Below are 27,386 nucleotides of genomic sequence, written 5' to 3'. Positions count from 1 at the left end.
TTTGTGGCAATTTCGAGTTATTCGGGTGGAGCAGATTCTTAACTCTGCCCTCTGGTTTCCTAGTACTCTTTTACAAGGTTTCTTCAAGGGAAGTTCCCTTGTTCATTCACATAAGCCATTCACAGGGCAGAGCCCATTGGTTTACCTTTTTAAAAACCCTCTTTTTCCAGGGTGACACCCGGTGAGGTATTCCTGCTTGCTGCAGGTACTTTTATTCTTTTTATACTTTTGGTGACAGGGTAAGTTTCCAGTTATCTGGGACTTATGTTGTTTTCGGTCAATATGCACCTGTTCTTACAGGCTTCATTGTGAAACTAGTTTTTCTACCTGAGTACTTATTCTATAGAGGGTATTTTGCTTGTGCTGTCCGGATGCATTGTTGCCTTGTTCCCTGCTCATTCGGGACAATCCTCTGTATGCCTTCTAGGTATTTTGGGATCTACTCTGGCACTTAGTATCCCTAATATGGAGTTCAGTTTATCTATCTCTGAAAGCGAAGTGCTTGTGAGTTCCACAGTGCACCAGCACAAAATAACCCCTCCCGCAACCATCATCTTGATGGATACATCTGCCTGTGAATTGCTCACCTTAAAGATTCCTCACCTTATGAATTACCCCATGCGATGCATTCCACTGCAACTTTTCTCCTCAGCTCTTCCACATCAATGAGGACATCACAATGGAATGGCTCTGCACGTGACTACGTGTGACATCATCGAAGCCATAAGAAGACCTCGTCGGCAAGCGGACGTCAGTTCTCTTTTTTCCATGCAGTCAACGCGTAACGGTTTTTCAGAGGGCTCTCCATTTCTGGGCATTTCTTTGTTCCATGTCTTTGAGTCTTTGTAGCAGAGACTACGGCTAATCAGAAGAAATCTGTATTCAAGCAATCCCGGGGAAGTGGGTGTCAGATGTCTATCACTGACCCTCATGAAGGCTGTTTGTGGTGTCTCTCATTGGCCCACGATGTTGAGGAGTGTTTGTCATGCAGGCGCATGAACCCCAAGGCTCTGAAGCAGAGGGCAGACACATTTTTTCATGGCCTAAACCAAGAAACAAAAACGGAATCAAATATGGTCAAAGTCTCCGACTGCATACTACAAGGTCGTCGAAGAAGCACAAGAAGAAGCGGCGCCAAGGGTCTCAGCATTGTTCATCAAAATATGTAATGCTGAAGATGGTGTCCCTGGTTCCCCAGTGTCATCGGAAGGATATTGTTTCTCTGTCTCTTTCTCCTGAAGTGACTCAGGCCCCATCCCCGACTCAGAGAGCAGGGACTCCACCCTGGGGCTGCAAGAGAAGCCACACCTCCTTTTGCTCAAGCCGACCACCCTACCTCTGGCTCCAGGTTCTCCGGAGCCGCAACTGGAGATGAATGTGCTGCCTCTTCGGACGGCATCAGAGCCCACAGGACCAGAACTAGGGTATCCTGCCTTCTTGACTCTGGGTACGGATCCATCGCATTTTCTGAATGCAATGTATGGCTTGTTGGCAAGAACGGCTAACCCTACTGGTGCTACCTCATTTCCCTCAGGCACCTTTTATGCCTTTTATGCCGATGGCTTCACGGGGTGGCCTCTCCTGACATGGAGATTTTTGACGCCAGTACAATATCTAGAGGGACAAGTTCCACTGGATTGATCTTCCACAGCACCATCTGGTTCCGAACGAGCACTGACACAACCTTGACTGGCAACATCTACTGCCCCAGTAGACCTCCCTTTGACACCAATTTTGATGTCCCCGGCACCGCGTGTGGTGCCTCTGACGCCTGTTCCAAGGGTGAGGTCTAGAAAAAATGCACAGAGTTTAAGGAAGAGGAGGCTTACCAAGAACAGCACGAGGAGGCAGAGAAAGGAGAGATTGTGGATCCTGATCAAGATTTCAAAGGTCTGCAGAAAGCTAGTGGACTGAATATTTCTCCTGAATGGGAACTCTCATCTCCGAAAGGTCTCCCAATGCAGGAGGTGACTTCATATCACACTGTGATCAGGAAGGCAGCGGATCTGCTGGAGTTGCCTCTTCCCACAGCAGAATTAAAATCTATTATTTTGACAGAGGTGCTCCATTTTCTTCATCGGCCTTGAAGCCTTTACTCCCTTTCAATGAGGCTTTGACTGAACCCATCTTTGATGTGTGGTAGAAGACGATAACTGCTCCTGCAGTGTCCAGGTCTGTGGCGAGGAGGTATTATGTGGGTCCGGTGGATCCTTCTTTCCTGTCCACTCATCCATCACCGGAAAGTTTGGTCATTCAGGCTTCGTGTTCCTCGAACCAGGCTGCAGGGTCATTGCCATCTACACGTTCAGATAAGGATTACAAAAGCATGGAGCAATCTGCGAGAAAGGTATTCTCTTCAAGCAGTATGGCTCTGAAATCGACAAATGCTACATGCCTTTTGGGTCACTACATCCACACACTTATCGACTCGGCCAGGGAAGTGCTCCCAAAACTACCATAGGATGTTCAAAGTTATTATTCATAGGTTCCTTCGAGGGCTCAAACTGCAGCCACCCAGGTCATACAGACTGGTCTGGACACTGCTGATTTGGTTACCAGGGCAATGGGATCATCTGTGGTGACCAGGAGGCATGTTTGGTTACAGGGTTCGGGGTTCTCCCCTGATGTCCAAGCTACCCTGTTAGACCTGCCTTTCAATGGTTATTGCCTATTTGGGGCCAAAGTGGGCTTGGCGCTACAGTCCTATAAAGACAGTAGATCTATGATTAGTTCTTTGGGTCTCCAGTCTCAGTTCTGTCGTTTTGGATGTCACAGGTTTCGTGGTTTTGGCAGGAACTTATCCTTTTCTGGCAAGCAGCAGCGGCAACAGCAGGCAACTCCCCTGTATAGATAAGATAATACTGGGGAAATGTCAGAGGTTGTCTATGGGGAGCAGCACAGCAGCAAATCTCTTCCTCTTCCTTCTCCTCTTCTGCCCCCCAACTGGTGCAGCAGGGAAGCAGCTCTAGCTCCGCCATCCTAGAGTATGCTTGCCCTGTGGGAGGACGGGTGTCCCATTTTCTATAACATTGGAGATCTGTTACTACAGATTTCTGGAGGTTATCTCCTCCTTATCCTTTCCGTCAGGGTATGTGCTGGAAAGAGCACTCTCTGCTTCTCTAGCAGGAAGTTCTGTCATTACTACAAATAGGTGTGGTCAACGTGATTCGGGAGTAGAAAAGGGGTAGGGGATGCTACTCACGGTACTTCCTGATTCCCAAAAAGGATGGTCGCTTGAAGGCAATCCTAGACCTCAGGGTCTTTAATTTTTACCTCCATGAGGAGAAGTTCAAGATGTTAACCCTGGCTCAGGTTCTTCTTGCGCTGCAGAAGGAAGACTGGATGGTGTTGATCGATTTACAGGATGCATATTTTCACATTCCTATCCTTAAGTTGCATTAGAAGTATCTTCGTTTTACGTTGGAGTCTCAACACACCAGCTTGTGTTCCTTCCTTTCAGTCTTACTTAAGCACCTCAGGTCTTCACAAAGGTAATGGAACACATCTTAGAAGATTGGGGGTCCCTGCTTTCCCCTATCTGGTGACTGGCTGCTCAAGGCAAAGTCGCCAGGGATGGTGATGCACATTTACAAGTAACAGTAACAACACAACTGTTTTTCTACTTGGGGTTTTCAATAAATGTACCCAAATCTCACCTGGTGCCCTCTCAGTGCAACCTGTTCATAGGGGCAGTACTGGACACTACTGAAACCTTCACGCCTCTACAGAGGTTTCAAGACATCCATGCTATGATTCCACTTTTTCGGGCTGGAGCAGGCAGCTGTCCCAGTCCTGAAAGTCTTGGGCCTGCTCGGTCTGTTTGCTTCCTGCATACTGTTGGTCAACCATGCATGCTGGTACATGAGGGCTCTCCAGTGGTGCCTCTACAGGCATTGGTTTCAGCACAATGGAAATCTGGAAAAGGTGTCCATAATCTCCAGAGACACCATGGCAGAGCTGTTATTGTGGAGTGTTCTAGATAACCTGTCTCAAGGCAAGCCATTTTTAAGCACCTTCTACGGTGGCCACAGTAGTAACGGATGCCCCCACTCTAGGGTGGCGAGCTCATCTGGGGATCTGGAGGTCAAAGGTCTTTGGTCTCCAGATTTAAGATTATTTTACATAAATCTTCTGGAATTGTGGGCAATATGTTTGGCTTTCAAGGGCTTTTTTCCTTCCCTTTGTAGTTGGTCGTTTCAGATACTAATGGACATCATTAACGCGATGTGGTATATCAGCAAACAGGGAGGAGTAGGGCTGTACCTTCTTTGGAGAGAGGCTCTACGACTCTGAACCTGAACCATCAAATGTTGGTGATCGCGAATCATTAGCTGGAGAACTGAATGTGCGTGTTTACAGTCTCAGTCGGCAGTATTCAGCTGATCATGAGTGGTGTCTTCATCCGGAGATGGTCCATCACATTTTCAGGATGTAGGGCTTTCCTCAGTTTGACCTGTTTGCCACTCACAAGAATATGCACTGAACGTCATTCTGCGGTCTCCAGTACCGATGCGGGGAGCGTTGGGATATGAGTTTCCTTTAGATTGGGGCTTACAGCTTCTTTACGCGTTTCCTCCCATTCCCTTGATTCCTCAAGTTCTGAGGAAGATTCTCCAAGACCGGGCCCAAGTCATTTTGTTCGCCACTGATAGGCCGCGAAGGGTGTGGTACACAGACCTCCTTTACCTCTCATCGCACCCCCCGCTCCGTCTCCCTCTCAGGTCAGATCTCCTCTTGGAGGGGCAGGTTCTACACCCCCACCTCTGGAGCCTGCACCTTCATGCCTGGAGATTGGGGGTGAGTGTCTGAAAAGTTTTAGCCCTCCATCCATCATCTCCTTATGTTTGCTATATTCGTCCTAAGTTGGCAGGATATGCCCAGACATGGGTCCCTTGCTCACTTTGCCACTGGGTTCAAGCTAGCCTGGCTGTCGAGGGATGCTTCCCCAAAACTGGTCCCAGGATGCTTGTTTCCGGTCCAGGGTAGACCTGGCTCGGCAATTCGGGCTGGACTGTTCCCATGAAGGAACAGGGTCAAGACTGATTTGCATATGGCTGGGTCTGTAATGGAGTGGTGAAGTGAGACAAAGAACGATGATGGATTCAACCCAGATCTGTGACTGGGGGTGAGTGTCTGAAAAGTTTTAGCGCTGTGTCCATCGTCTCCTTATGTTTGGAGATTGAACAAGGCAACCTGAGCTCTTTTTCTCTCCCACCAGATGTGGTGGATGTTATTTTATCATCCAGAAGACATTTCACCAACTCTGTCTATTCTGGTAGGTGGGCCAAGTTTGTTAAATGGTGTGGAGAGAGATCGATTTATCCTTTGCAGGCGCATTTGTCTGATATTCTGAGTTTCTCTTTTTCTCTAGCACAAGCGGGTTGTGCAGTAGCTACTCTTAAAGGATACTTGTCTGACTCGTGGGCTTTTCTCTGTTTACCAGATCAACCCTCAGTGTTTAAATCTCCCAAAGTTATGAGATTCATTAAAGGTCTCACAAATAAGTTTCCTCCCACTCCTTTTATCATGCCTCAGTGGGGTTTGAATTTGGTTTTCAAATTTTTCATGTGTTCACCCTTTGAACCATTACATAGTTGTCCCTTAAGGTTTCTGGCATTTAAAACAATATGTTTGGTTGCAATCACTTCCACAAAGAGGGTGAGTGAGTTGCAAGCTCTTAGCTCCACACATCCATTCACATCATTCCATGCAGATAAGATGGTTCTTAGGACCAGAGCTGTTTTTCTGCCTAAGGTGGTCACTCCTTTCCATCTAGGGCAATCCATCACTTTGCCCACTTTCTACCCTCCCTCTCACCCAGCTAAGGAGGAGAGACTTCATCGCCTGGACCCTAAAAGGGTGGCCAGCTTCTACCTGGACAGGACCAAGGACTTCAGGTTGGACAACCAATTCTTCATCGGATATGTGGGCAAGATGAAGGGCAAGGTTGACACAAGAGAACATTGCCCAGGTGTATCATCCTCTGTATCAAAATCTGCTACACCTTGGCCAAGAAGGAGCCACCTGAAGGTATTCAAGCTTATTCTACTAGAGCTAAGTCTTCTTCTTCAGCTTTAGCTAGAGGTGCCCCTGTGGTAAACATCTGCAAGGTGGCAGTTTTGCAAAGCACTATTGCTTGGTTTCAAAGGGGAGGAGAGACCGCCATTTTGCCCATTTTGTGCTGCAGGATTTTTTGGTATAGGCAGGCAGGCACCCTACTTTGGGAGTGGGACTGCTTGGGGATTCAATTCATAAGGTGAGAGAGATACACAGCAGATGTATCCATCAGAAGAACAAGTTACTTACCTTTTGGTGAAGCTTTTTCTGGTGGATACAGTATCTGCCTGTGGATTCTTCAAGCAAATTTTTTTCTGTTTGAAGGGATTGTTTTTCTTTTTTTCCCTTTCTTCCCTTGGGAGATGTAGGTATTTCCTCTTTTTTAGTGGTGGTATTTTAGAAGTTTTGCTTTGTTTATATCCTATCTCTTGTTGAGACATATCTTACAGACCCCGATGCCTGCGGTGCTTTTGTGCACTGCCATCCAATATTTTTGGGCTGTTTTCCACTTTGTGGTGCTTGATCCCTTCATGGCTATGCATGCCATCTTTCTCCAAACCTTCAGTCAGGTCATGCTGCTCAGTCTATTGGATGGAAATCTGTGGTTTGTCGAGGCTTTCAGTGTGTTGACCTTATTTTCGACTACGCCTTTGAAAAGGACAGCGGGGTGGTCTTCATTTCCTTCATAGTAGAGTTTTTTATACCTGCTGTTTACTTTTGATTTTTGGTTAACCCCTGATGATGGCCGCGTTAGTGGGTAGCATTGGTTCATGCGCAGTTGCCAATATTTTTCTGAGGTGGGTGGTGGCTCAACTCCCTCTCTCTTCTTACACGATTACCAATGTATTTTGTGTTCATATCTATCTTTCGATGAATACCTGAATGCAATGGGTGTTCCTCATTCCAACACTGATCCGTCTCCCCTGCTGGCGGGGGGAGACTCTGGTTGGCTTCCCTGATGGGGAGGATAATACTTTTGGTGTTCTGATATTTTTTTGTGCAGGCGTAAATATATATATATATATGTATTCCAAAGTGCCCAAAGCAACGAGAGCGCACTCGACAGCACCCTGCCATCCAGCCTTACAATGCAGCCTGCCACCTGCTCCATTGGTGATTTCCGGCTTCATTTATTCATTCAAAACCACGCCCCCAGTGGGCATGTGCTTAGAGCAACTCTTTCAGTGCATGATGGATTTTGAAGTCCTTAATGTGAGCATTAGTGTTCGCATATAGTATGTTCAATGTGCGTTTCAATTCAAAGCTTTGTAATCTCCTATAGTAGGCAGTGGAACATACCAGGCAGGCTTAATCAGCATATAGAGCGCTGTGCCGTTATGCTCTTAGCACAGTTCAAGGACCACAGCCTCTCCCTGCTGAAAAAACGCTTCCTCTCCCAGCAGGTGATGGTGCTCTCTCCACGGTGGGCCGCTGTGTATAATTATGTATTCCAAAGTGCCCAAAGCAACGAGAGCGCACTCGACAGCGCCCTGCCATCCAGACTTACAATGCAGCCTGCCACCTGCTCCACCTTGTTTTTTCACCTTTGCTGACGCGTTTCAAGGCTTATAGCCTCTTCTTCCTGGGCTGCTTGGAAACATCCCACTGAGGCTCACATTGGTGATTTCCGGCTTCATTTATTCATTCAAAGCCACGCCCCTAGTGGGCATGTGCTTAGTGCAACTCTTTCAGTGCATGATGGATTTTGACGTCCTTAATGTGAGCATTAGTGTTCGCATGTAGTGTGTTCAATGTGCGTTTCAATTAAAAGCTTTTGAAAGAAACGGCATTTGGAGTTTACATGGACAAAAATTAAACAAATTCATGTATAAAAATATATACGTTTATAATAGTTTAAACTTTATTTATATTATGCATTTATGCATTTATATGAAGATATGGTATTTGGAGTTTACATGGTCAAAATTAAATTAATTCATGTGAATAATATTGTAAACTCTTTATATTTTGCATTTATGCTAATATTGTACATGTTTCATCCTGTGATTGGACACTGTCACTTTAACCCCTTCCACGCTCATGACGTATGTTGTGGGTGTCAAATAATTCTCAGGAACATGGTAAAAGTTGGTTGATGTGTTTAATGTAAGAGAAACGAGCCACCGCACCATACACTGGCACAGAGGGACACCAGCTGGCAATATACAGAATTAGAACATTAAAAGCCCCATGACAACAGGAAGGTTCCAGGAAAGGAATCTAATAAACACAAGCAAATACAACAACGAGCTCAGCTCGTCATGAGGTACGCCTCTCGTACACTCATGACGTGCTGAGCTCGTCATGTAACGCAGGTTTTAAAAAAACTCAGCGCGCCGCGGTAAATTCTACCGCGGCTAAGGTGTTAAAAAGGTGAAACACAATAGGTAACGCTGTCATGTGATCAAGGCATGGAGCTGCCTAAATGCGTCATGGCGGAGCTATTTTTCAAGCAATAAATTATAAATAGCTCTTACTTTGGGCCCCTTCTTGTTTGTCTCCTGTGGATTAGAGCGTGTTGAAGAGCGAGGTTTCTTCTTATATATATATATATATATATAACCGAAAGAAAGAAAGAACCGAGCCGCCCAAGCTGGAAAAAGCAAGAGAACCCCCTTTCAAGAGTAATTCGAGATAATCAAGAAATCCTGGCTCCGTGACGGGAAAAACAAACCGCCGGACGTGGGAGCAGTGGAATCAGGAGAACCAGGAGGACAAGGAGGTCAGGGGGTGGCAAGAGGCGGCAGAGGAGGTGCAAGAGCCTCTCGCTGGACCAACCGCAACCGCAACAAGAAATAATGACATCTGCATGTAACAGTTGCAGAGATCAAGTTAATCTAACAGTTGTGAATCTCACAAACAAAGAATTAACAGATCCGGAAACCGAAGTGCTCAGCCTGGGACTAACTTTCTGTCCGAACAATGAGTTGGAATACACACAGACAAGAATTGACTTGTTCCGCTTTACAAGAAAACTAAAACTCCACAAGTATTTTAAACTGAGCCCCCACATGCAAGATCAAAGTAAAAAAGGAGCAAGGATAACTGCAACAGATGCTCTAAGTAGCAGGGATTTACCAACAGTGGAGATCCTCGAGGACTTAGAAATGGAACAATCCTCGGATAATGACCAACTTGACACTGCACAACGAGCCGAATTACAAGGAGTTGAACAGGAGAGGGAGGAAAGCAACTTTAAACCTACCTCTGTTTTGGTTCCCCAGTCTCTGTGGGACGCTGTGGATGTGTTCATTGAGGCAATGAATAATGACCTCATGAGATACAGGAAAGCGGACCACCAAATCCATAAACATAATATCACAGACCAACAGATGTGGCTTTAAAAAACTTAATGAAAGACAAAAACATTGTGGTGAAACCTTCAGATAAAGGGGGGAATGTGGTTTTAATGAGTAGGGGCTACTATAAGAGCGAAGCACTGAGGCAACTCTCAGATGAGAAGTTCTATATGAAATGCACCACTGATGCTTATCAACAGAGCATCAAGGAATATGACATATTGATCCAGAAGTGGTACGACCTTCAGATGCTGGGCAAAGATGAACACTTGTTTTTGCGGAATAACTGTCCTATGACCCCTACCTTTTACCACCTCCCTAAGTTGCACAAAAATAGAGACTGTCCACCAGGCCATCCCATGATCTCCTTCATCGGCAGCTTAACTGAGAATATGTCTCGATTTGTAGACAATATCCTGTTTCCCTTGGTGTTGAATCTGAAATCTTACATCAAGGATACCAAAGATTTTTTGATGAAGATACAAGACCTGGAATGGGACTCAGGGTATTTGCTGTTGGTGTTGGACATTACTAGTTTATACATGTGTATTGAACATCATCACGGCCTGAAAGCTAATAAACACGCTTTAGATCAGTGTCAAATGCGATTTGCAAGACACAACATGATGATCCTCGAATTTGTTGGGTTTTGTCTGACCCACAACATATTTATATTTGAAGATCAGCTGTATTTACAGAAGTCAGGGACAGCGATGGGCACCTGCTTTGCCCCCAGCTACGCGAACTTGTTCGTGGGCTGGTGGGAGCAGCAGGTGCCCAGGAGCTGCATGGTTGGACATGAGAAGGGGAAACCGTGTGTTGGCATCGTTACATCGATGACTTATTCATCGTATGGAACGGTGGAATAAACACAGCAGAGGAGTACATCAGGGTACTGAATAACAACAACTTTAACCTGCATTTCTCGGGTTCAATTAGTCCAGTGGCAGCGGAGTACTTGGATCTGAGAGTGTTTATAGAGGGAGAACAACTACACACGGCCCTATATAGGAAGGAAACTGCTGGCAATTCTATACGCTTTGCCAGCAGCAGTCATCCCCCCCAACTCATCAACAGCATTCCTTATGGGGAGCTACTGAGGCTCCGGAGGAATTGCTCCAGGGATTCTGATTTCGAGGCAACTGCCTCGGCAAGCCTATCTCGTTTTAAGACCAGGGGATATGGCAATGAACTGTTGCAAAGGACACTGAGAAAAGTAAGAAAGATCTCAAGAGGGACTCTATTCACTGCCAAACCGACAAGGGGTGGCCGTGAGAAGGATGCAACCACAAACAAAGGGAAATTTAGGCTTATTACTCCATATTCATCAGGGGCCAATGATTTTAGATGATGCTTAGAAAGAACTGGCACATTCTACAAACAGATAACGTGCTAAAGGAGGACCTGCCACCTTACCCATTATTAACATTCAGTAAAGCAAGGTCAGTAGGAGACATGCTTGTCACAAGTCACTTGGAAAAACCCGTGTCCAAGACAAATACCCTTAAGGAACAAAAAGGGTTTTATTCCTGTGGCCGCTGTAAAGCCTGTGTGGGCAGTAAAAGGGTTCTATCGTACACAATATCTGAGACAGGGAAGAACATTTTCATCAAGAAGTTCATTACCTGCAGTACGCAATATGCAGTCTATTGCTTGCACTGCCCCTGTGGCCTTCACTACATTGGTAGTACAATCAAGGAGCTGAAATTGAGAATACTAGAACATCTGAGGGCCATAGACAAAGCAGGTCCCTCGTATCCGGTGGCCCGCCACTTTGCTGAAGTTCATGGGCAGGACCGCAATAAATTACAATACTTAGGCCTTGACATCGTGCCACCAAATGTTAGGGGTGGTGACCGTTTGAGACGACTCCGTAGATTAGAGTCGAGATATATTATAGATCTCTCTACGAAGCACCCGAAAGGCCTTAATAGTGGGGAAGAAATGGCGTTTCATCTAGGAAAGTAAAGATGTATCCTACACTACCTTAAGACCAATCTATAGGTCGTATGATTGGAAGTCCAAATGTATCTATATGTAATTCTAAGCCTATTCCCATAATGTCTGACTTATTTTGTGATCTGTTATTTTGTGATCTGTGATTTAGGATTTGTGATAGGAGATCTGATATATATGTTTTGTAAGCAGAATACTTATCAACTCTATACAGTTGTATATATGAATCCGCCGCTGACGTGATGACACTTCTATAGAATTTCCTATAGTATATGATCGATGAATTTAAAATATGTGAATGTAAATTTGAATTTGAAAAAATGGATCAACTATAGATATGATCTTGAATTGCCCGATGCACATGAATTCTTGAATGATGATGTACATTAACTCAACTCGGTACAAAGAGGATATGTATCTTTGTATATATGAAGTATCATGATGAAATGAATTTATAGAGGACATTAGCCGATCCACGGCTTTATGATTTGATCATGTCTTAAACAATTTTGATGTCATAAATACCCCCCTGCTCATGCATAACAGCCCATTGGTGGGCTTTATTTGCACCTTACATGGACTTATATGGTGTATTTAAATAATTCCAAGATGGCGCCTACCGTGACCTCAGTGGGGTTAGTCCTTTGTCACTTTTCATGATTCATGAGAAAACTTTATTAACATGCCGGTTTGTGTATCTGTGTTATTCACACTGACGAAGGCAGCACGCCGAAACGCGCCTGTGCAAGCCCCCCGCAAATAAAATCTTGCGTGGTTGACACGAACTTCTCGGGTGCTGTTTTGTCTTCTTTGGCAACGGGAAGAAGAATTGGAGCGCTATATATATATATATATCATACCTACTTTGGTAGCTACCCCTTTCTTGGTGCTCTAGTTTGATCTTAACTTGGTTGTTGCTTATGCATTTCTTTTCGTTTCTCCCCTGGGCTTCTACGTTACATAGCCCCGGAGGGTTACCTTTTTGTTAAGGAGGATTTTTTCTCCTGCTGCCAGTGGTCTCTACCAAACGTTGTTGTTCTTCTTCTCGCAATGCTTTTATTTAGCATTTATGGTGGCTCTCTCTCTCCATCATGGATGTGCCCTGAGATTTCTTTTTCTCTGTGTCTCACAAGGTAGGGATAGCTCACATATTATTTTCCACAGTAAAGAATTGGAGCTCTAATTCAGTTGTATGGGCTGTTCTCCTTGGTCCTTTAGCCTATTCCAGTCATGGGTTGAATAACTTTGGCAGGGCTACATACTGTAATTGTTACTATAAAGTGTTCCCTCCACTACTTTCTTATCCCTCTACTGTGGATAATGTTATCCACATGTCTGTCATGGTTTTGCAGATGTCACATCTCTGTGGGCTTTCAGCAGTACTTCTAGTGGAGAATCTTCTTTGCTTCACTAATAAATCTTGAAACAGCCTGGAACTTTATCTCGTTATGAGCCTGATAGTCCTACTTAGGGATGTTTTGTGATGTCAGTTCTCAGACCCTCCTCCAGGGATGGGTTGCTTGGGTTTCTAATTCAAAGATAAGGAATCTGCGGCTACATTTCTCTATCAGTTGAATAAGTTACTTACCTTTGGTAATGCCTTATGTGGTACAGACAGGATCTAGCCAAAGATTCCTTAACAACTCACCCATCCTACCCGCTTCGCGAACTGCTGTTCCTGCTAATCACAAGATTCCTTTCTTGGCATCCTGATACCTTTCTTTAGGACTTCATATTGGTTTGACATAAAGATGTCTCTTTTTTGGCACACTCTTTCAATAGGCAGTTTCTATAAGTGGCTCTGCGTTGTAGGCATGAAACATAGTCACAGAAGAAACTAACATCAGCATGTCAGGGGAGGGTTAAATGAACTTCGTCGACGTCACATAAGGAAGATGGTGAAGCTACTGAGTCGCTCAATGCCCCCTACTGACGCGCAGAGGTATCTGTGGCTAGATCCTGTCTCGATCAGATAAGGCGTTACCATAGGTAAGTAACTTAATCTGATAGAGATATCTAGCCACAGATTCCTTACCCTTTAAATTCTCCCCAGGCGTCAGACTGGATTCCAAATATTTTCTGCAGTACCTCTGCATGCAAGGGGAGCCATGTACGTTCCCTCCGATGTCAGTTTCTTCTTTAACGCTGCAATGCTAATCTTGTGTCAACCAATTCCTCAGCCCATTTATTTGGCCGACTTTGCCAGTTTTTGTTGGTGGGGCATTGTGCCCTCTCCAATGTCTTCCAGGCTTTAATCCTTGTGGGTCCTGTACTCAACAAATGTCAGTTACGGATCTGCATTCCATTTGTATGTGGTGTTTGGGTGAACACCATGACTCCCTGGATTGTGACTCCTGCCAGAGAGTGAAGCTGTAGCCACTCAAGGAACTCTGTATGAAGTTGCTGGCAGCATGTCTGTTGTGGTCCTCGGAGACTTCTTCTCATGTGGTGGCCTTTTCGTGGGGCCATTCCAGGCGATGGAGCCATTCTTCAGGACGTCGTTCTCAAGAAACATCTGAGGGTAAGCACAGGCGTTTGAAGTTGTGGCACCCCTCAACTTTGCTGCATGGAGACTCCGTCTCCCACTGCTCCTCCCGCTCGCTGGTTGCGGAGGCTGTACACGACTCCACCCTGTGTCTCCCTATCTTTCTGGGTGCAGGGGCATTTATGGCCCAGATGACGGAGCATTACAACTCTTGGGCACCTACCTTCCACCAGAATGTCCATGAGCCCCAAGGAGGTGTGTGGAGCCACGCCAATGGCTTCATCCTCATTGTTGGTTGGGCCATCTGAGTCCTTGGATCGGCGCCGGTCGGCATTAGCTGACTCAGCTATGGTGCCGGTGCACAGCCCATCAGGGACTCCACCTTCGGCATCCGATCTTTAGCAGCCAACTCTGGCATTGATGTCAGCTGCGCTGATCGAAGACTCTCCTCCTCCTCCTATCGACGTCAAAGAGTACTCCTTCTCACCGTCGATCGCCATTGAGTGTGGAGTCAGAAGAGCAAACTGGGGTGTATGTGGTGTTTTCACTTCCGCAGTGTCGGTTGGGACATCTGAGTTAATGGGTTGGTGCTGGTCGGCCTCGGCCGATTCCGTTATGGTGCCAGTGCACATTCCTTTGGGTACTCCACCTTCAGCGTCCGTTCTCAGTCAGCCAACTCGGTCATTGATTTTGGAGGCGCCGATCAAAGTCACTTCTCTTCCTCCTCTTATCAACACGTTGCCGTCTCTGCTTTAGGTGTTGAGTCGATAGAGCAAACTGGGGAGAATGTGGCATTTTCACTTCCTTCTCAGGGTGAGACTTTGGGAAGTCACCTTGTGGTGGGGGATGCAAGCAATTCTGGGCTTTTTCAGCCGATCTCTGACAGTATTCCATATCAAGTGGAGCAGAGTTGGATATGAGTTCTTGGTGGGGCTAGTGAACTGAAGTCTTCCCCAGCCTCAGGCTACTTACCCCTTCTAGTCTTGCTACTAAGGCAAGTTCTTTCTTCGCAGTTATGTTGAGGAGAGTGGCTGCAGTTTTGGACTTGTCACTGTCTGTGCTGGAGAAGTTCACCAACCATTTGAGTGATGTACTTCACCAAGGTCAGATGGGGAAAGGCCTGTTCTTCCATACAGTGAGGCCCTGTTCGACATATTGTTAGGAACTTGGGCCAAGCCTGATTCAGGGGTCTTGGTGGACCGCACTATATCTTGCAGCCAACTGCCTGCTCCATGAGACCCAGTTTGTCTCCTCAGGCATGCTACCACCCGTAGCCTGGTAGTTCAGGCTGCTAAAGTTTCACATTACATGGATTCTTCACCTAAGACTCCATTAAATAGGGCAAACACATCTTTGCTTCTGCTAGTTCTATGTTAAGGTCTTGTGTTCTTGGACGTTTTTCCCACGCTTTGTGGGACACCTTGCAGACTATGTTGCCATCGCTTTAGCACAACCTCTGTTCTGATGTTGAAAGCCTGATTAGAGATGGCTAACAGGCAACTAAGCTAATAATCAGATGTGGCATGGACATTACTGATTCAGTAAGCCGAGCCATGGCATTTTCTGTGGCACTCTGGCATCGTGCATGGTTAAGATCTTTAGGTTTTTCAGAGGCTGTATTGGCGACTGATAGTCGATATGCCCTTTGAGGGCGCCCATCTTTTTGGGGCTCAGGCTGATTCAGCACGGAGACATTTCCGAGATTGGAAAAGTGATACACAGTCTTAATTACTCTTTCTCTGTTATATCTTCCTTAATTTTGAACCTATACTTGGGTTGTATAGGTGACACTGGATTTTTTTTCTCAAAGGACCTAACTTTGCTAGGGCATTGACATGTTCCCCTTTTGATTACACCTGGTTGGTGTTTCTACGTGCTTAGCATTGACATGTTCCCATTTTGATTACACTTGGTTGGTGTTTCTACGTGCAGATGTCATTGTTTCAATACTGTCTTTAACAGTTTAAGTGGTATAAGGATACCTGAGGTATCTTCTTTCTTTTTCTTTTTCTCTCTTATAACAGGCTTTATGCTCTAGAGGTAATTTGCAGGTGATGTGTCTTCCAGTTAGAAAATTTACTTTTTCACATGCTTTTTCCGAAGCAGTTTGGTATGCTGGTAAGCATTACTGTGACTTGTAGTATTTCTCATAGAGACGTATTACGGAAACTGTGAAACCTTGTATACCGAGTGTATACTTGTTTTTTGCAAATACTCAGAATTTCCACTTCAGGGTGAATATGGTCTCTGGTTTGTCTTAAGTTGTCCCTTTTGCTACTTTAGCGGAGTGCACTTTTCATTGAATTCAAGTGGTTCTTGGATAGCCTTTACTTTGGATAATTTTTAGGTTATGATTCCCATTGAAGGGGTCATGACAACTTTAATGTGTGATGAATTCCTTACCTGCACTGTAGGTGGCTGGCTTACTATATGGTGCTCACTGATGTAAGTGTAGCACCCTCACTAATCCAGACAACCCCTATGGTGATATTAATGGTCTTAGACAATCTTAGAAAGCTAAGTGGTAGCTATGGAGAGCAGCCATCAGGCCTAGTCAAGAAGGAGTGTAAAGCAGCTTGTTTTACCAGTATGTAATATTATGGTGTAGGTTAAGTGATAAAGAACCACACAGTGTAGTTATAAAAATATGTGTTTATTATAAACACTCACTAACACAGCAGTATCTCCTAACCGGAGATATAACCATAATACTCACAAAACCTTGGAACTAGAACCTGTAAGTAGCACAAATACACAGTGGTTTCCAGGGGCAGACCAAACCATATAATAAAATAGTGGAATGCGAACCGCGACCTAAGTCAAGAATGGACCCAGAAGATGTAGAAGAGCCCGGGACTCAAGTAACCACCCAAGGTAAGTATCTAGGAACCCCACGGAGGTCATGTGCAGAGTGGGAACAGGACTGCGTACTCAATCCAAGTCAATAGGTAAGTCGCAGTTGCAATTTTAAGGAAGATGGACCCTTCCCACCGAACCCTGGCTAAAACCCTATGGAAGATGGAAGTTTAGAGAATCACCCCATCCGTGGATACCCCAGGAACCAGGATACCTACACCAGGGAAGCTGCGTGCATAAGTGCAAAGTGACGTTGGAAACCGCCATAGACCACAATGGAAGACTTCAGTAAAGATGCCACTTGCAAAGATGGTGAAAAAGTCCTGTAAAATCAAAGGATGGATTCTTGAAGAGGAGTACCTGCAAGCAGCGGGGACAGAGTCTATGCTCTCAGGAGTGACCAGGAGGCATGGAAGACCAATGACCACGAATGGTAGAAGATGCAGGACAGTTGAGGGTCCCCTTATTGCTGCAGCTGTGAAGACCAGGCGATGATGTGGAAGACCAAGGGCTGTCTCATGTCAGACGTCAAGAACCAGGGGTCTGTGTCTGGGTCAGGACCAGCAAGGTCCAAGGGACTCACCAAGTGCAGGAGAGTCAGAGCAGGCCCTGAGCAAGCAGGGGAGCCCACTGAAGCCAAAAAAGACCCTCAAAAGGACCCACAGGCTGAAGGCACAGGAGTAGCAAGAGGACCTTGAGCAGCTCACCAAAGATGCAGGTCCATGGTGCAGAGGATGCAGTGAGGTAGAAGATCTTGGTAGGAAGAGATGCTGGAGCTTCTTGTATCCCAAAGATCTCTGGAGGACAGAGTCAACAAGCCTTGGCAACAGCAAGCTGACCCTGTGCACAGGGTTTCTGTTCCGGCAGTTCTGACAAGGGATACTGGCCTCAAACTTGTTGAGAAGACAGGTCAGGCCTTGTGGAAGTTGCAGAACCATAACCAGTGTTGCTGAATCTTTCAGAGTCCGTGGGAGCTCTAGAGCAGCAGACCAGTCAGCTTTGTTGCGGTGCCTACAGGTGCAGGGGAGTGACTCCTTCACTCTAAGGGAGATTACTTGGGGTGTCTTTGATGCCCAGAGGCCTGGAGAAGAACCTGGATGAAGCATAGGCACAGATGAGGCAGACGACTGGCAGGACGACGAGACCAGGAGCAGCAGGAGTTCTCCTTGATGCAGTCTTGGCTCTAGGCGAAGTCCAATGAAGTTCAAGGTGCCAGAGGGTTGAAATCGAAGTTGTTTCGGATCTAAATCTTGTCCCACGATGAATCTGCAGAGCCACCCACAGGTAAGCCCTTAAGTACCCTAGGGAAAAGGTTGAGACAATTCAGGGATCCCTCTCAGAAGAGGGACTGCACAGAGGAGAGGATACTTCCATGTACTATGTCCAGTTTCGCACTAGAGTGGGAGCCAAAGGTTCCTTGAACTGGCTCCCACTTGAGTATGCAAGGAGGGCACCAAATGTGCTCTTCAAGCAGTCTGGTGGTGCTGGCAAGCACCCCCCCCCCGAGTTCAAAACACTTAGGCCTGTATGGGAGTTGCTTACACCTCCCTGTGTAGGAAACATATTGTTGTACCTTCCGCTGCTTGGGATCAGCTCAGCAGCAGGGGGGCAGAATCGTGTCTGTGGTCGGCAGCAGCAGTAGCTTGCTGTTAGACCCTGAAAGGCTGGTACCGGAAATGCAGGGGGGCCCCCTAGGGGAGTCACCCAGTACATGAGATCCTACATCCAACACTGGAAGTGGTGCTGGGTCAGGATTCCAACATGTTTGATACCAAACATGACCAGTTATGGTGCAGCCACTATATAGTTAGATACCTCATAATTGACTTGATGTCCTCTATGTGTATTAAATGGCTAACGGCATTTACAAAGCCTGGAGAATCGACTCCTGGGTTTGTAGGGGGTGTACTGCTCATGCATGACACCCTTATACTTATAACCCAGCACCCTGCCTTCAAGATTGGAAGGCCTGCCTGAGGGGTGACTTATAGGTTTTAAGTGCAGTGACCTCAGGTATAAGTACACTTATATCTATTGAGATTAGTGCTAGCACCAGGTTATACAGGCTGCAATGGCATGTGTGAGTAGTTTGTAGGTGACCCTCTCTCGACGGAGAGCCAGTGGAGTTCTCGCAGGTGAGGGGTCATGTGATCATGGCGAGGTGTCCCTAACATTAGCCTGGCGGCTGCGTTCTGGATCGTTTGGAGTTTGCGTAGAAGAGATTTGTTGATTCCTGCGTAGAGGGCATTTCCGTAGTCTAGCCTGCTTGTGATGAGAGCGTGCGTGACTGTCTTTCTGCAATCGGGGGGAATCCATTTGAAAGTCTTCGGTAGAGTCCGTAGGCAGTAGAAACAGGTGGATGAGATGGCGTTGATTTGGCGGTACATGGAGAGGGAGGAGTCTAGGATAATGCCGAGGTTACGTGCGTGGTCCGTGGGGGTGGGGGGGCCGAGGGCAGATGGCCACCATGAGTTGTTCCATGCGGTGGGGTGGGGTCCAAAGATGAGAACCTCGGTCTTCTTGGAGTTGAGTTTAAGACAGCTGTCCTTCATCAAAGTAGCGACGTTCTTCATTCCCTCTTAAAAGCTGAGTCTGGTATCTTCTGGGTTTCTGGTGAGGGATAGGATTAGTTGGGTGTCGTCGGCGGAGGATACAATGTTTAGTCCGTGTCGTCTGACTATGTTGGCGAGGGTGGCCATGTAGATGTTGAACAGGGTGGGGCTCAGGGAGGAGCCTTGGGGACTCCGCAGATGATGTCCGTGGGTTTAGAGAGAAAAGGAGGGAGCCTAACTCTCTGAGTCCTGTTGGAGAGCAAAGAGCGGATCCAGTAGAGGGCGGTTTCCTGGATCCCTACATTGTGGAGTCTGGTGGTCAGTATGCCGTGCGATATGGTGTCAAAAGCTGCGGAGAGGTCGAGGAGAATGAGGGCCGCGGTGGGGCCCTGGTCGAGCAGCATGCGTATGTCGTCGGTGGCGGCGATTAAGGCTGTCTCGGTGCTGTGGTTGCTCCAGAAGCTGGATTGGGAAGTGTCTAGGATGCAGTTGTCTTCGACAAAGGTGATCAGTTGGGTGTTGACGAGTCTCTCTGCTACTTTGGCCGCGAAGGGAAGGAGGGAGATGGGCAAGTAGTTCTTTAGGTCCGTCGGGTCCGCCGAAGGCTTTTTGAGGAGGGGCTTGACTTTTGTGCGTTTCCAATCCGGGTGGTAGGTGCCCGTGAACAGGGAGGAGTTGATGGTGCGGGCTAGCTCTGGAGCGATGGCTGAGGAGTCTCTGTGGAAGATATGGAGGGCAGGGGTCCGTGGGGGCTCCTGAGTGAGTTTTCTTGATGGTGGTGGTGATGAGATCGATGGAGGCCGGGGACCAGGTGGATGATGGTAGGCTTAGTGGAGATGGTGGTGGTGAGAGTGGACGCATTCGTCTACCTTGATACTTTCATTTGATATTCCAGACCTTGCAATGAATGGGTTATTTATCTTGGTTTTATGAGAATGAGTTCTGGGAGCCTTTCTATTTTGGAGTTATTAGGTTAGGTTTCCTTAAACGATTTCTTTACAGGTGTCTTCTGATAGGGTTTTATCCTGTTTTCCTTGAGGCTTTGGTTTTTACGTGCCTGCTGGGTTGTTTCCTATTTACTTTGTCTGTGGTCATTGCCACAGTTTTTATAAGGATCCATGCTCTTTTTCATCTAATTCCTACGTATGTCTGGGCTGTGATTAATTTCGTCCAGCTATTTCTCTTTGGAAACTTTTATAGGATTGGGTCTCAGAACCTCCTCCGTGTGGGTAGAGTTATGTTATTTAATCCAAATGTTAAGGAATCTGCTGCTAGATGGCTTTATCAGATGAACAAGTTACTCACCTTCGGTAATTTTTTATCCGATACAGACACAGTCTAGCTGCAGATTCCTTAACGCCCTGCCCATCCTCCCCGCTCTGCGCACGATCTGTAGAGTAAGGTTTATACTTTTTTCTTTACTGGTTTTACATTCCAGTGATCACTGTTTCTCATAATTGTGTGATTCATTGGACCATCAGTTCTTTCTTAATCTTGTCTTGGTATTGCCATACCTTTTGTTTATAGTTGCTTCTTCATTCCATTGGGCCTTTCCTTATGGGTCTTGCTTTGGTATTGTCATACCATGTATTTCCATTTTCTATTTATGTTTTTAAATATATTTAGATTTTTTTGGCACACTTTTTCCACAGCCAGTTTCTATAGTGGCTCCGCATTCTTCTGGCGCGGATGTTTTCAAAGAAGCAACTGACGTCTGAGTGGTGGAGGAGACTTATATGGGTACACTGGCTTCACAACCCGAGTCGACGTTATTAGTGAGTTGGACGGCACCGTCCCCTGGCATGCCAAGGTACTGCTTAAAGATTTTCGTATCCAGTCTGATGCTTGGGAAGGATTTAAAAGTTCAGAAATCTGCGCCTAGCCTGTGTCTCTACCAGATAATACGTTGCCGATTGTAAGTAACTTGTTTTTTATTACTTCTAACATTCTACAAAATGCAGCTTGTGAATAGGCCCTCTTATGTCCAGATTTAGATGCGGTAATACCAGTTAGAATTTGAAATTCCCACCCTGGTATCCCTGCACCTAAATCCGGCCAACTCGTAATGCCACCTCCACTATCCCAGGAATGTTCTCACCAGGACTGAACATTTTATATTTATTGTTCAATAGTCATACTGTTCACACTTTCCTATTGTATGCATCTGGATACTTGGAGAGTGATTTGAGTGAGTTTATTACCTATGATCTAATTATTTTATTTTACTAGAAATATTTATGACGTGCAATCTTTCTGCTTTTCCACAGTACGTTTCCCTTACAGTCCTGAGTATAGAGGAAACTATCCTGGATATAGTAAGTAGTTTAATACATCAATGTGCATTTAAAATCAGTGCATATATTCTGCACGTGCAAGGTATGTTTTCTTTTTGTCGATAATATGTTTTCATCTTTTCATGTTTTAATTGTTTGCCCTCCTCTAGTTGTTCTATAAATACAGCAGCATTAAAAGTGCAGTCACTCTCAATCATTGCCGTTCACCCGCAAAAATGTTTAAATGATAGGCTGATGACATCATGGTGTAAACAGTGATACCGAGTAAACAGGCAATCACGAGATTCGTTTTCTATATGCGAGCACCACGCAGCATAAGAGTTTTTTCATTTCCATTTCTAAGCTTCTGCATTCTATTTTCTCTTAGGATCATGCTCCCTCTCAACAAACAATTACCGATTATGAACTGACTAGAGTGAGTATTTTCAAAACGTAGGAAGTATTTCCTAGGGCAGGATTTAGGTTATTGTTTCCTACTGCATTCATTTATTACTTCTCGGGCTGTAAAAAATACAAAGTGCTCCTCAGCAGCGGCTGTAAGTGCAAACAAGCATTTGCAATGCAGTTGGTCTCGCATTTGTGAAAGTTAGAGCTATTGGCATTGTAAACATGATTTGTATATGTTTAGAAGTGGATGTATGTTGTTCGTAATGTGGAATTATATGGTTTGAAATAAAATTGTTAGTTCCGGAATCGTGTGGGGTATGGCATGGCCTGTCACTGTATAGTATCGCATTATATGGCATGGTATGTTTTTTGTTTTGCTGTTTATTTTAATGAATTATTATTGTGTGGCATTTACTGAGACAATAAAGAGCCTTTAAATAACTGAGATATCTGAAAAAATATTAGAAATGCGAAATGTATTCAATATTAAGTAGTTCACAGACAAATGGCAAATCTCGCAATATGGATTTTATGGTACCAGTCACACATGGAGGACTAACAACGTGAACAGTGGATTAAGCAGGTTTGAATGAGCTGATGTCTCTAAATGGCACACTAGAGGGGACAGGTGTATACATATTCCATGTATGGAACACTGGCCTGCCTACTTAACTGGTCGAATTAATGTACTTAGAACTGCACTGGCCTCAAGTACTCATGTATATTTAACTGGTCGCGAGGACAGCTCAGATGTGTAATTGTCCATCTATTCTACAGTGCTCACAACAGTAGTCTCCACCAGATGGTGAGCACATCTGACTTTAGTGCTTCGAGTCCAATAATAAGGAATGGTTTACATAGAGGGGAAATACTGAGTAACAGCAGACCAGTTACAACACTTAAAAAAAAAGTCACGCTAAATGGTTATGGCACTTGCTGTACTGTGCGTAGGATAGACATCACAGGATTGATATCTGGAGCATAGGCTCCGCATTTCAACCAGAAGTGAATATCGTTTTGAATGACAAGACAATGTAGTGCCTAGAGTGCTCTGTAGACAATTATTAAAAAGTTCAAAAGTCATAATCTCCTGAGCACTTAGCGCATGTCTTGTGACCCCAGTTGCCCTCCAATGCCTGAGATGGAGGATCTTAAGTAAGACAGTTCTGCAGGTTAGCAGACGGCCAAACTTGATTACTAAAGAAACAAAAGTATGGCGTCCAAGCAGAGCGGCGAATTTTAAAAAACAGGATTTCCATGTGGCATCACTCCACACAAAAATGATGTGCTGGCAGGATGTTTTTAGTCAAATGATCTGTGCCACTGAAACACAGTGTACAGGTCACGAGTGTGAATCCTTGTGAGGCCCAATCAGTCTTCCATCTTGCCGAGGTCGGTAAAAGAGTGCCTTTAAACTGGTTAACAGCAACATGGTAACATTTACATCAACTATAAAATGTGTGAGTGAAATCAAAATACAACTGCTTCTTTTAGACAAGGGGGTGTTCTGCGGTGACCAGCAGTGAGCGCAACAAGTCCATTATTCCTCCCATATGCAAAGCGTCATAAAAAGAAGTACACAATAAGCCCAACCTAGGAAAAGAAACCCGAAAAAAGTGTATCTACAAAACCAAGCTATTATGACACTGAAGGCAATTTACCATCCAGAGAGGATGTGGCGTAACATGCAGAGCTAAGGACTTCGTGTCAGGGGAACCAGGTTCAATTCTGGGTTCTGCCTGTGCCTGCAAAAAATGCTGATCGTGGGAATAAAATTAAACAATAACAGAGTTCTAAGCAAAGCTGCTCATAACACTGAAAGTAAACAACGGCATACCCTGAAGCTGGCAGTGGTTGAACGCTCATCTATAAATTCTATACAAGATTAGCGTGCAAAGCAGATATCTCTTCTAACACTAAAATGGAAGACTGGAAATACCAGGGAAGCTGCAATGGTTGGGCTTACTTCCACAAATACTAAAAAAAGATAAGCATGAAGCTTGAAGTGAGACCAGTAAGTACATCATTTTCTGCAGTTATTTTGTTGGTATTTCACCTTCAGGTACATATATATGCTTACATCTTTCATTAAAATAAATGCAAGTTAGAGTAATTGGTGACGAATGGGCTCTCTTACATTATGAAATATTCTTTGATTAATCCTATTACTGCCAATGTCTTTGTGTGTGATCCAGACAGTTTCAGAAAGTAATTCTGGTTGGCTCAGCGTGAAATAGGATGTGTATTTATAGTGAGTGAGGAATTGGGTTGTTGGTTGATGGGGGTGAAACCCTCCTCAAGCAACAACTACAAAACTCGTCAGATCGAACCACAAAAAGTCTCTAAATTAACCTGTGCTTAATCCTTTGCTAGCTTGGCACAAAATTAGTGAGGCAGTGTAAAGGGTTTATGCAGCACTCAAACAGTAAGAAAGTCAAAACCCAACACAAGAAAAATCCCACATCAATCTAGAAACATAGAGTACATTTTAATGAATAGAATATTACCAGAATGACAAAAATCCAATCGGTAGAACTGGAAATATGCAATTTCAAAGCCTTAGGTAAAAGTAGTGGCAAAAAGTGCTAAAGCGCCAAATGTGGGTATCTCGTCGCGACGGACTGGGACCAGGTAACAAGTTAAAGCCGATGGTGATAGAATGTGGGCCTGGTGCAGGACTGAATTCAGCCCGCCGGTCAATTTACCGGACTGCACTTGGACTGAGATGCTAGGTCCTGCACCATGCTGTTCAAGTTGTATTGGTTTCGATGGGCTGCTGATCAGGAGCTGCGTCCAGTTGCATGGTGCTGCATCAGTTTTGATAAGGAATGGGCAGTGAATTCCACTCCGTTTCCAGAGTTTGCTGAGTTTTAAACACTCCGTAGAGAACACAGAGGGGCAGATTTATGATGACTGGCGCATCCCCAGGGATGCGCCAGTCATCCTGCTCCGCTGCTCCGCCACCCATGGTGCGCCGCATTTACAATGCGGCGCACCATGGGGCAAAAACGGCACAGATGCGTGACACATCTGTGCCGTAAAGGTGGCGCATTGCTGGAGCTGCGTCGCAAGCGTGACGCAGCTCCAGCAAGGCTCGGGGGTGCCCCATCTCCACAATGCTGCGTCAAGACCTACGCCTGCTTCAAGCAGGCGCAGGGTTTTGGCGCAGCATTGTCCTGAAAGTGACGGAGTGAAATCTTATAGATTTCACTCAGCCACTTTTAGGAGGCGTACCTGCGCAGGAACGCCCCCCCTGCGCAGGAACGCCTCCTATGGCGCAGGGCTTTACGTGACGCATCTGCTAGATGCGTCACGTTATAAATAGGGCGCATTGTTTGCGCCGCTGTTGCGTCAAATAAAGTGACGCACCGGCGGCGCAAGGCCTTCATAAATCTGCCCCACAGTTCCAAAAAACTCCTCTCCATTAAGTTTTTGCCTCACTCGCACTCACTAGATGGAAGCGAGTAAAATCCAATACTAGACCACCTCCCAGTAAAATTCCTCAACATGGGCGGTCACAGATGGCCAGAACTGCTCGCTTTGAGAAACCTTACGTTAATGATGAGGAAGCTGATGCTCCAGTAGAAAATCGAATCTACTCGGACGGCAGAAAGAAGCAGCGCACTCTTGTGCTGCGCATGGTGTTGTTTGTGCAGATTTTCCAGCGTGGGACAAACACCGGCGCTGAAAATCAGCGCAAACAGCATGACCTAACGCACTCTGCCACTTGCGGAACTCTGAGTAGCGTGGCAGTATTTTGGTCACTACGCGGAGTTCCGCTAACTTCTCAAACTCCGCCCAGGCCTGCCACTAACTAAAAGCTACGAGGTGCTTTGATGTGAAGTCGTCCGTTGAGATGTGTTGCCCTGTATTGGGTCAAATGAGGCTGCTGATCAGGGACAGTGATATGCTGCAATGGGAGTTCGTAGTTGAGATGAGTCATGTTGCATTGTTTCTGATGATGCGGTTTTAAGAATTTTTTGGGCCTTGGGCAAGACATATTTTTGCACCCATTGTTCATAACAACTGTCAATTTTATCGCCCACTTTCTGCTAACTGTAGCACAAAAGTAGTTGGAATACGTCTTTTCCAGTACTCCACAAATCCCTAAGATGACAATGCGCAAAGAGAGACAGAAGTAGAGGGAGAGGTAGGCAGAGAGAAGAAGAAAGGTTCAGATGTAGAAGAAGAAAAGAGGTGACACCTGCTATTTTCTCGTGCAAAAAAGGACGGAAATCTTCATCGTATATTAGATTCTGCCCTCTGAATGCATCCTAAATATAGTTCAAAGTAGAATCAAAGATTTCCCCTGCATGGTACGTTTAATTCTCCTCGAAATAAGGAGATTGACTGTGAACTCAAACCAAAAAAAATGCATACTTCTTGGGGTGCTGACATGTGATGTGCACCGTGTTTTTTTGTTTTTGTTCATTACAACGTATTAAGAAAATACATGCAAATGTCTGATACTTATCTCAGAAGAGTATATGCAATCTTCTTTTATTTTTGGTGAGAATTTCATAAAAGTATGAGTTTGTTATAAATAGTAGGAGTATGTTTGTGCTGACATAGTTATTGGTTTCTGAATCAACTAAGAGATGTCTCTGCTTCAGCCCACTCAAAACCTGCCTTTCAGTGTGTCTCAAATGCAAAAGTCGAGCCTGAACTGCCAAGCCATTTCCTCCCTGGACTGCAAACAAGCATCCTAGGACCGGTTTTGGGGTTTCACTCCTCTTCAGCCAGGATAGCTTTATTCCAGTGGCATGGAGAGCACGGCACCCACGTCTGGGCATACCCGTCCCACTTATGGTGACAAACTCTAAAACAACAGTTGATGGACAGAATGCAGAACAATGTCATACATTTTATTTTATTTTATTTTTATTTTCTTAAAAGTTTTGTATAGCGCTAGCTGGACCTGAAAGAATCAGAGCGCTTCACACCAGGTACAAGAGTGTGCCTTATCGGCGATGGAAGATTGATATCTGGACAACTCAAGGGGATTTCAAATAACAAAATACATACAGATCGTAGTGATTACACGGGTTGGTGGTAATATGAGCATCCCTTACAGTTCAGGTGGCTTCCAGGAAGAGGGCTTTGAGTAAAGTCTTGAATTTTGGGAAGTGGGCCGTCATTCTGATGTGAGGAGGGATGGCGTTCCAAATCCTGGGTGCATTGCCTGCAAAGCATTTACTTAAAGTTTTGCGTTTCCGCGGTTTCAATGGAATGAGAAGAAGTGTGTTGGAACTTTTGAGGGCCCTGGACTGGCCAGCCCTTTTGAGTTTCGCAGCCAAGTATTCCGGTTTGCCTGTGTGGAGGGCTTTGTGTGTAAGGCATGCTGTTCGAAGTGGAGTAGTGGATTAGTGTGGCTCACTGGTTAGAGGCGGCAGACCCGGGAGCAGAAGTCGGCCCGGGACCAGGGTTCAATTCCCGACGCGGCAGGGTCGTGAACTTGGGTCAGCGGACTCGATAATTCTCGCTTCGGTGCTTACTCTAA

General features: G+C 45.4%; 1 protein-coding gene across 8 annotated transcripts in view; it reads left to right on the top strand.

Moving 5' to 3' along the window:
- The window catches only part of LOC144780983 (uncharacterized), a 1,867,627-nt gene that overhangs the window by 1,010,602 nt on the left and 829,639 nt on the right, over positions 1 to 27,386 (top strand). For all 8 annotated transcript variants that reach the window (XM_078659579.1, XM_078659581.1, XM_078659578.1 and 5 more), the window contains 2 exons: positions 21,473 to 21,520; positions 21,867 to 21,914. In XM_078659579.1, coding sequence (XP_078515705.1) covers positions 21,473 to 21,520; positions 21,867 to 21,914 — 96 coding nt within the window. The remainder of the gene's footprint in view (positions 1 to 21,472; positions 21,521 to 21,866; positions 21,915 to 27,386) is intronic.

Source organism: Lissotriton helveticus, chromosome 9, assembly GCF_964261635.1.
Source record: "Lissotriton helveticus chromosome 9, aLisHel1.1, whole genome shotgun sequence".
NCBI classification, from domain to species: Eukaryota; Metazoa; Chordata; class Amphibia; order Caudata; family Salamandridae; genus Lissotriton; species Lissotriton helveticus.
This window is presented reverse-complemented; position numbering and strand designations above follow the sequence as displayed.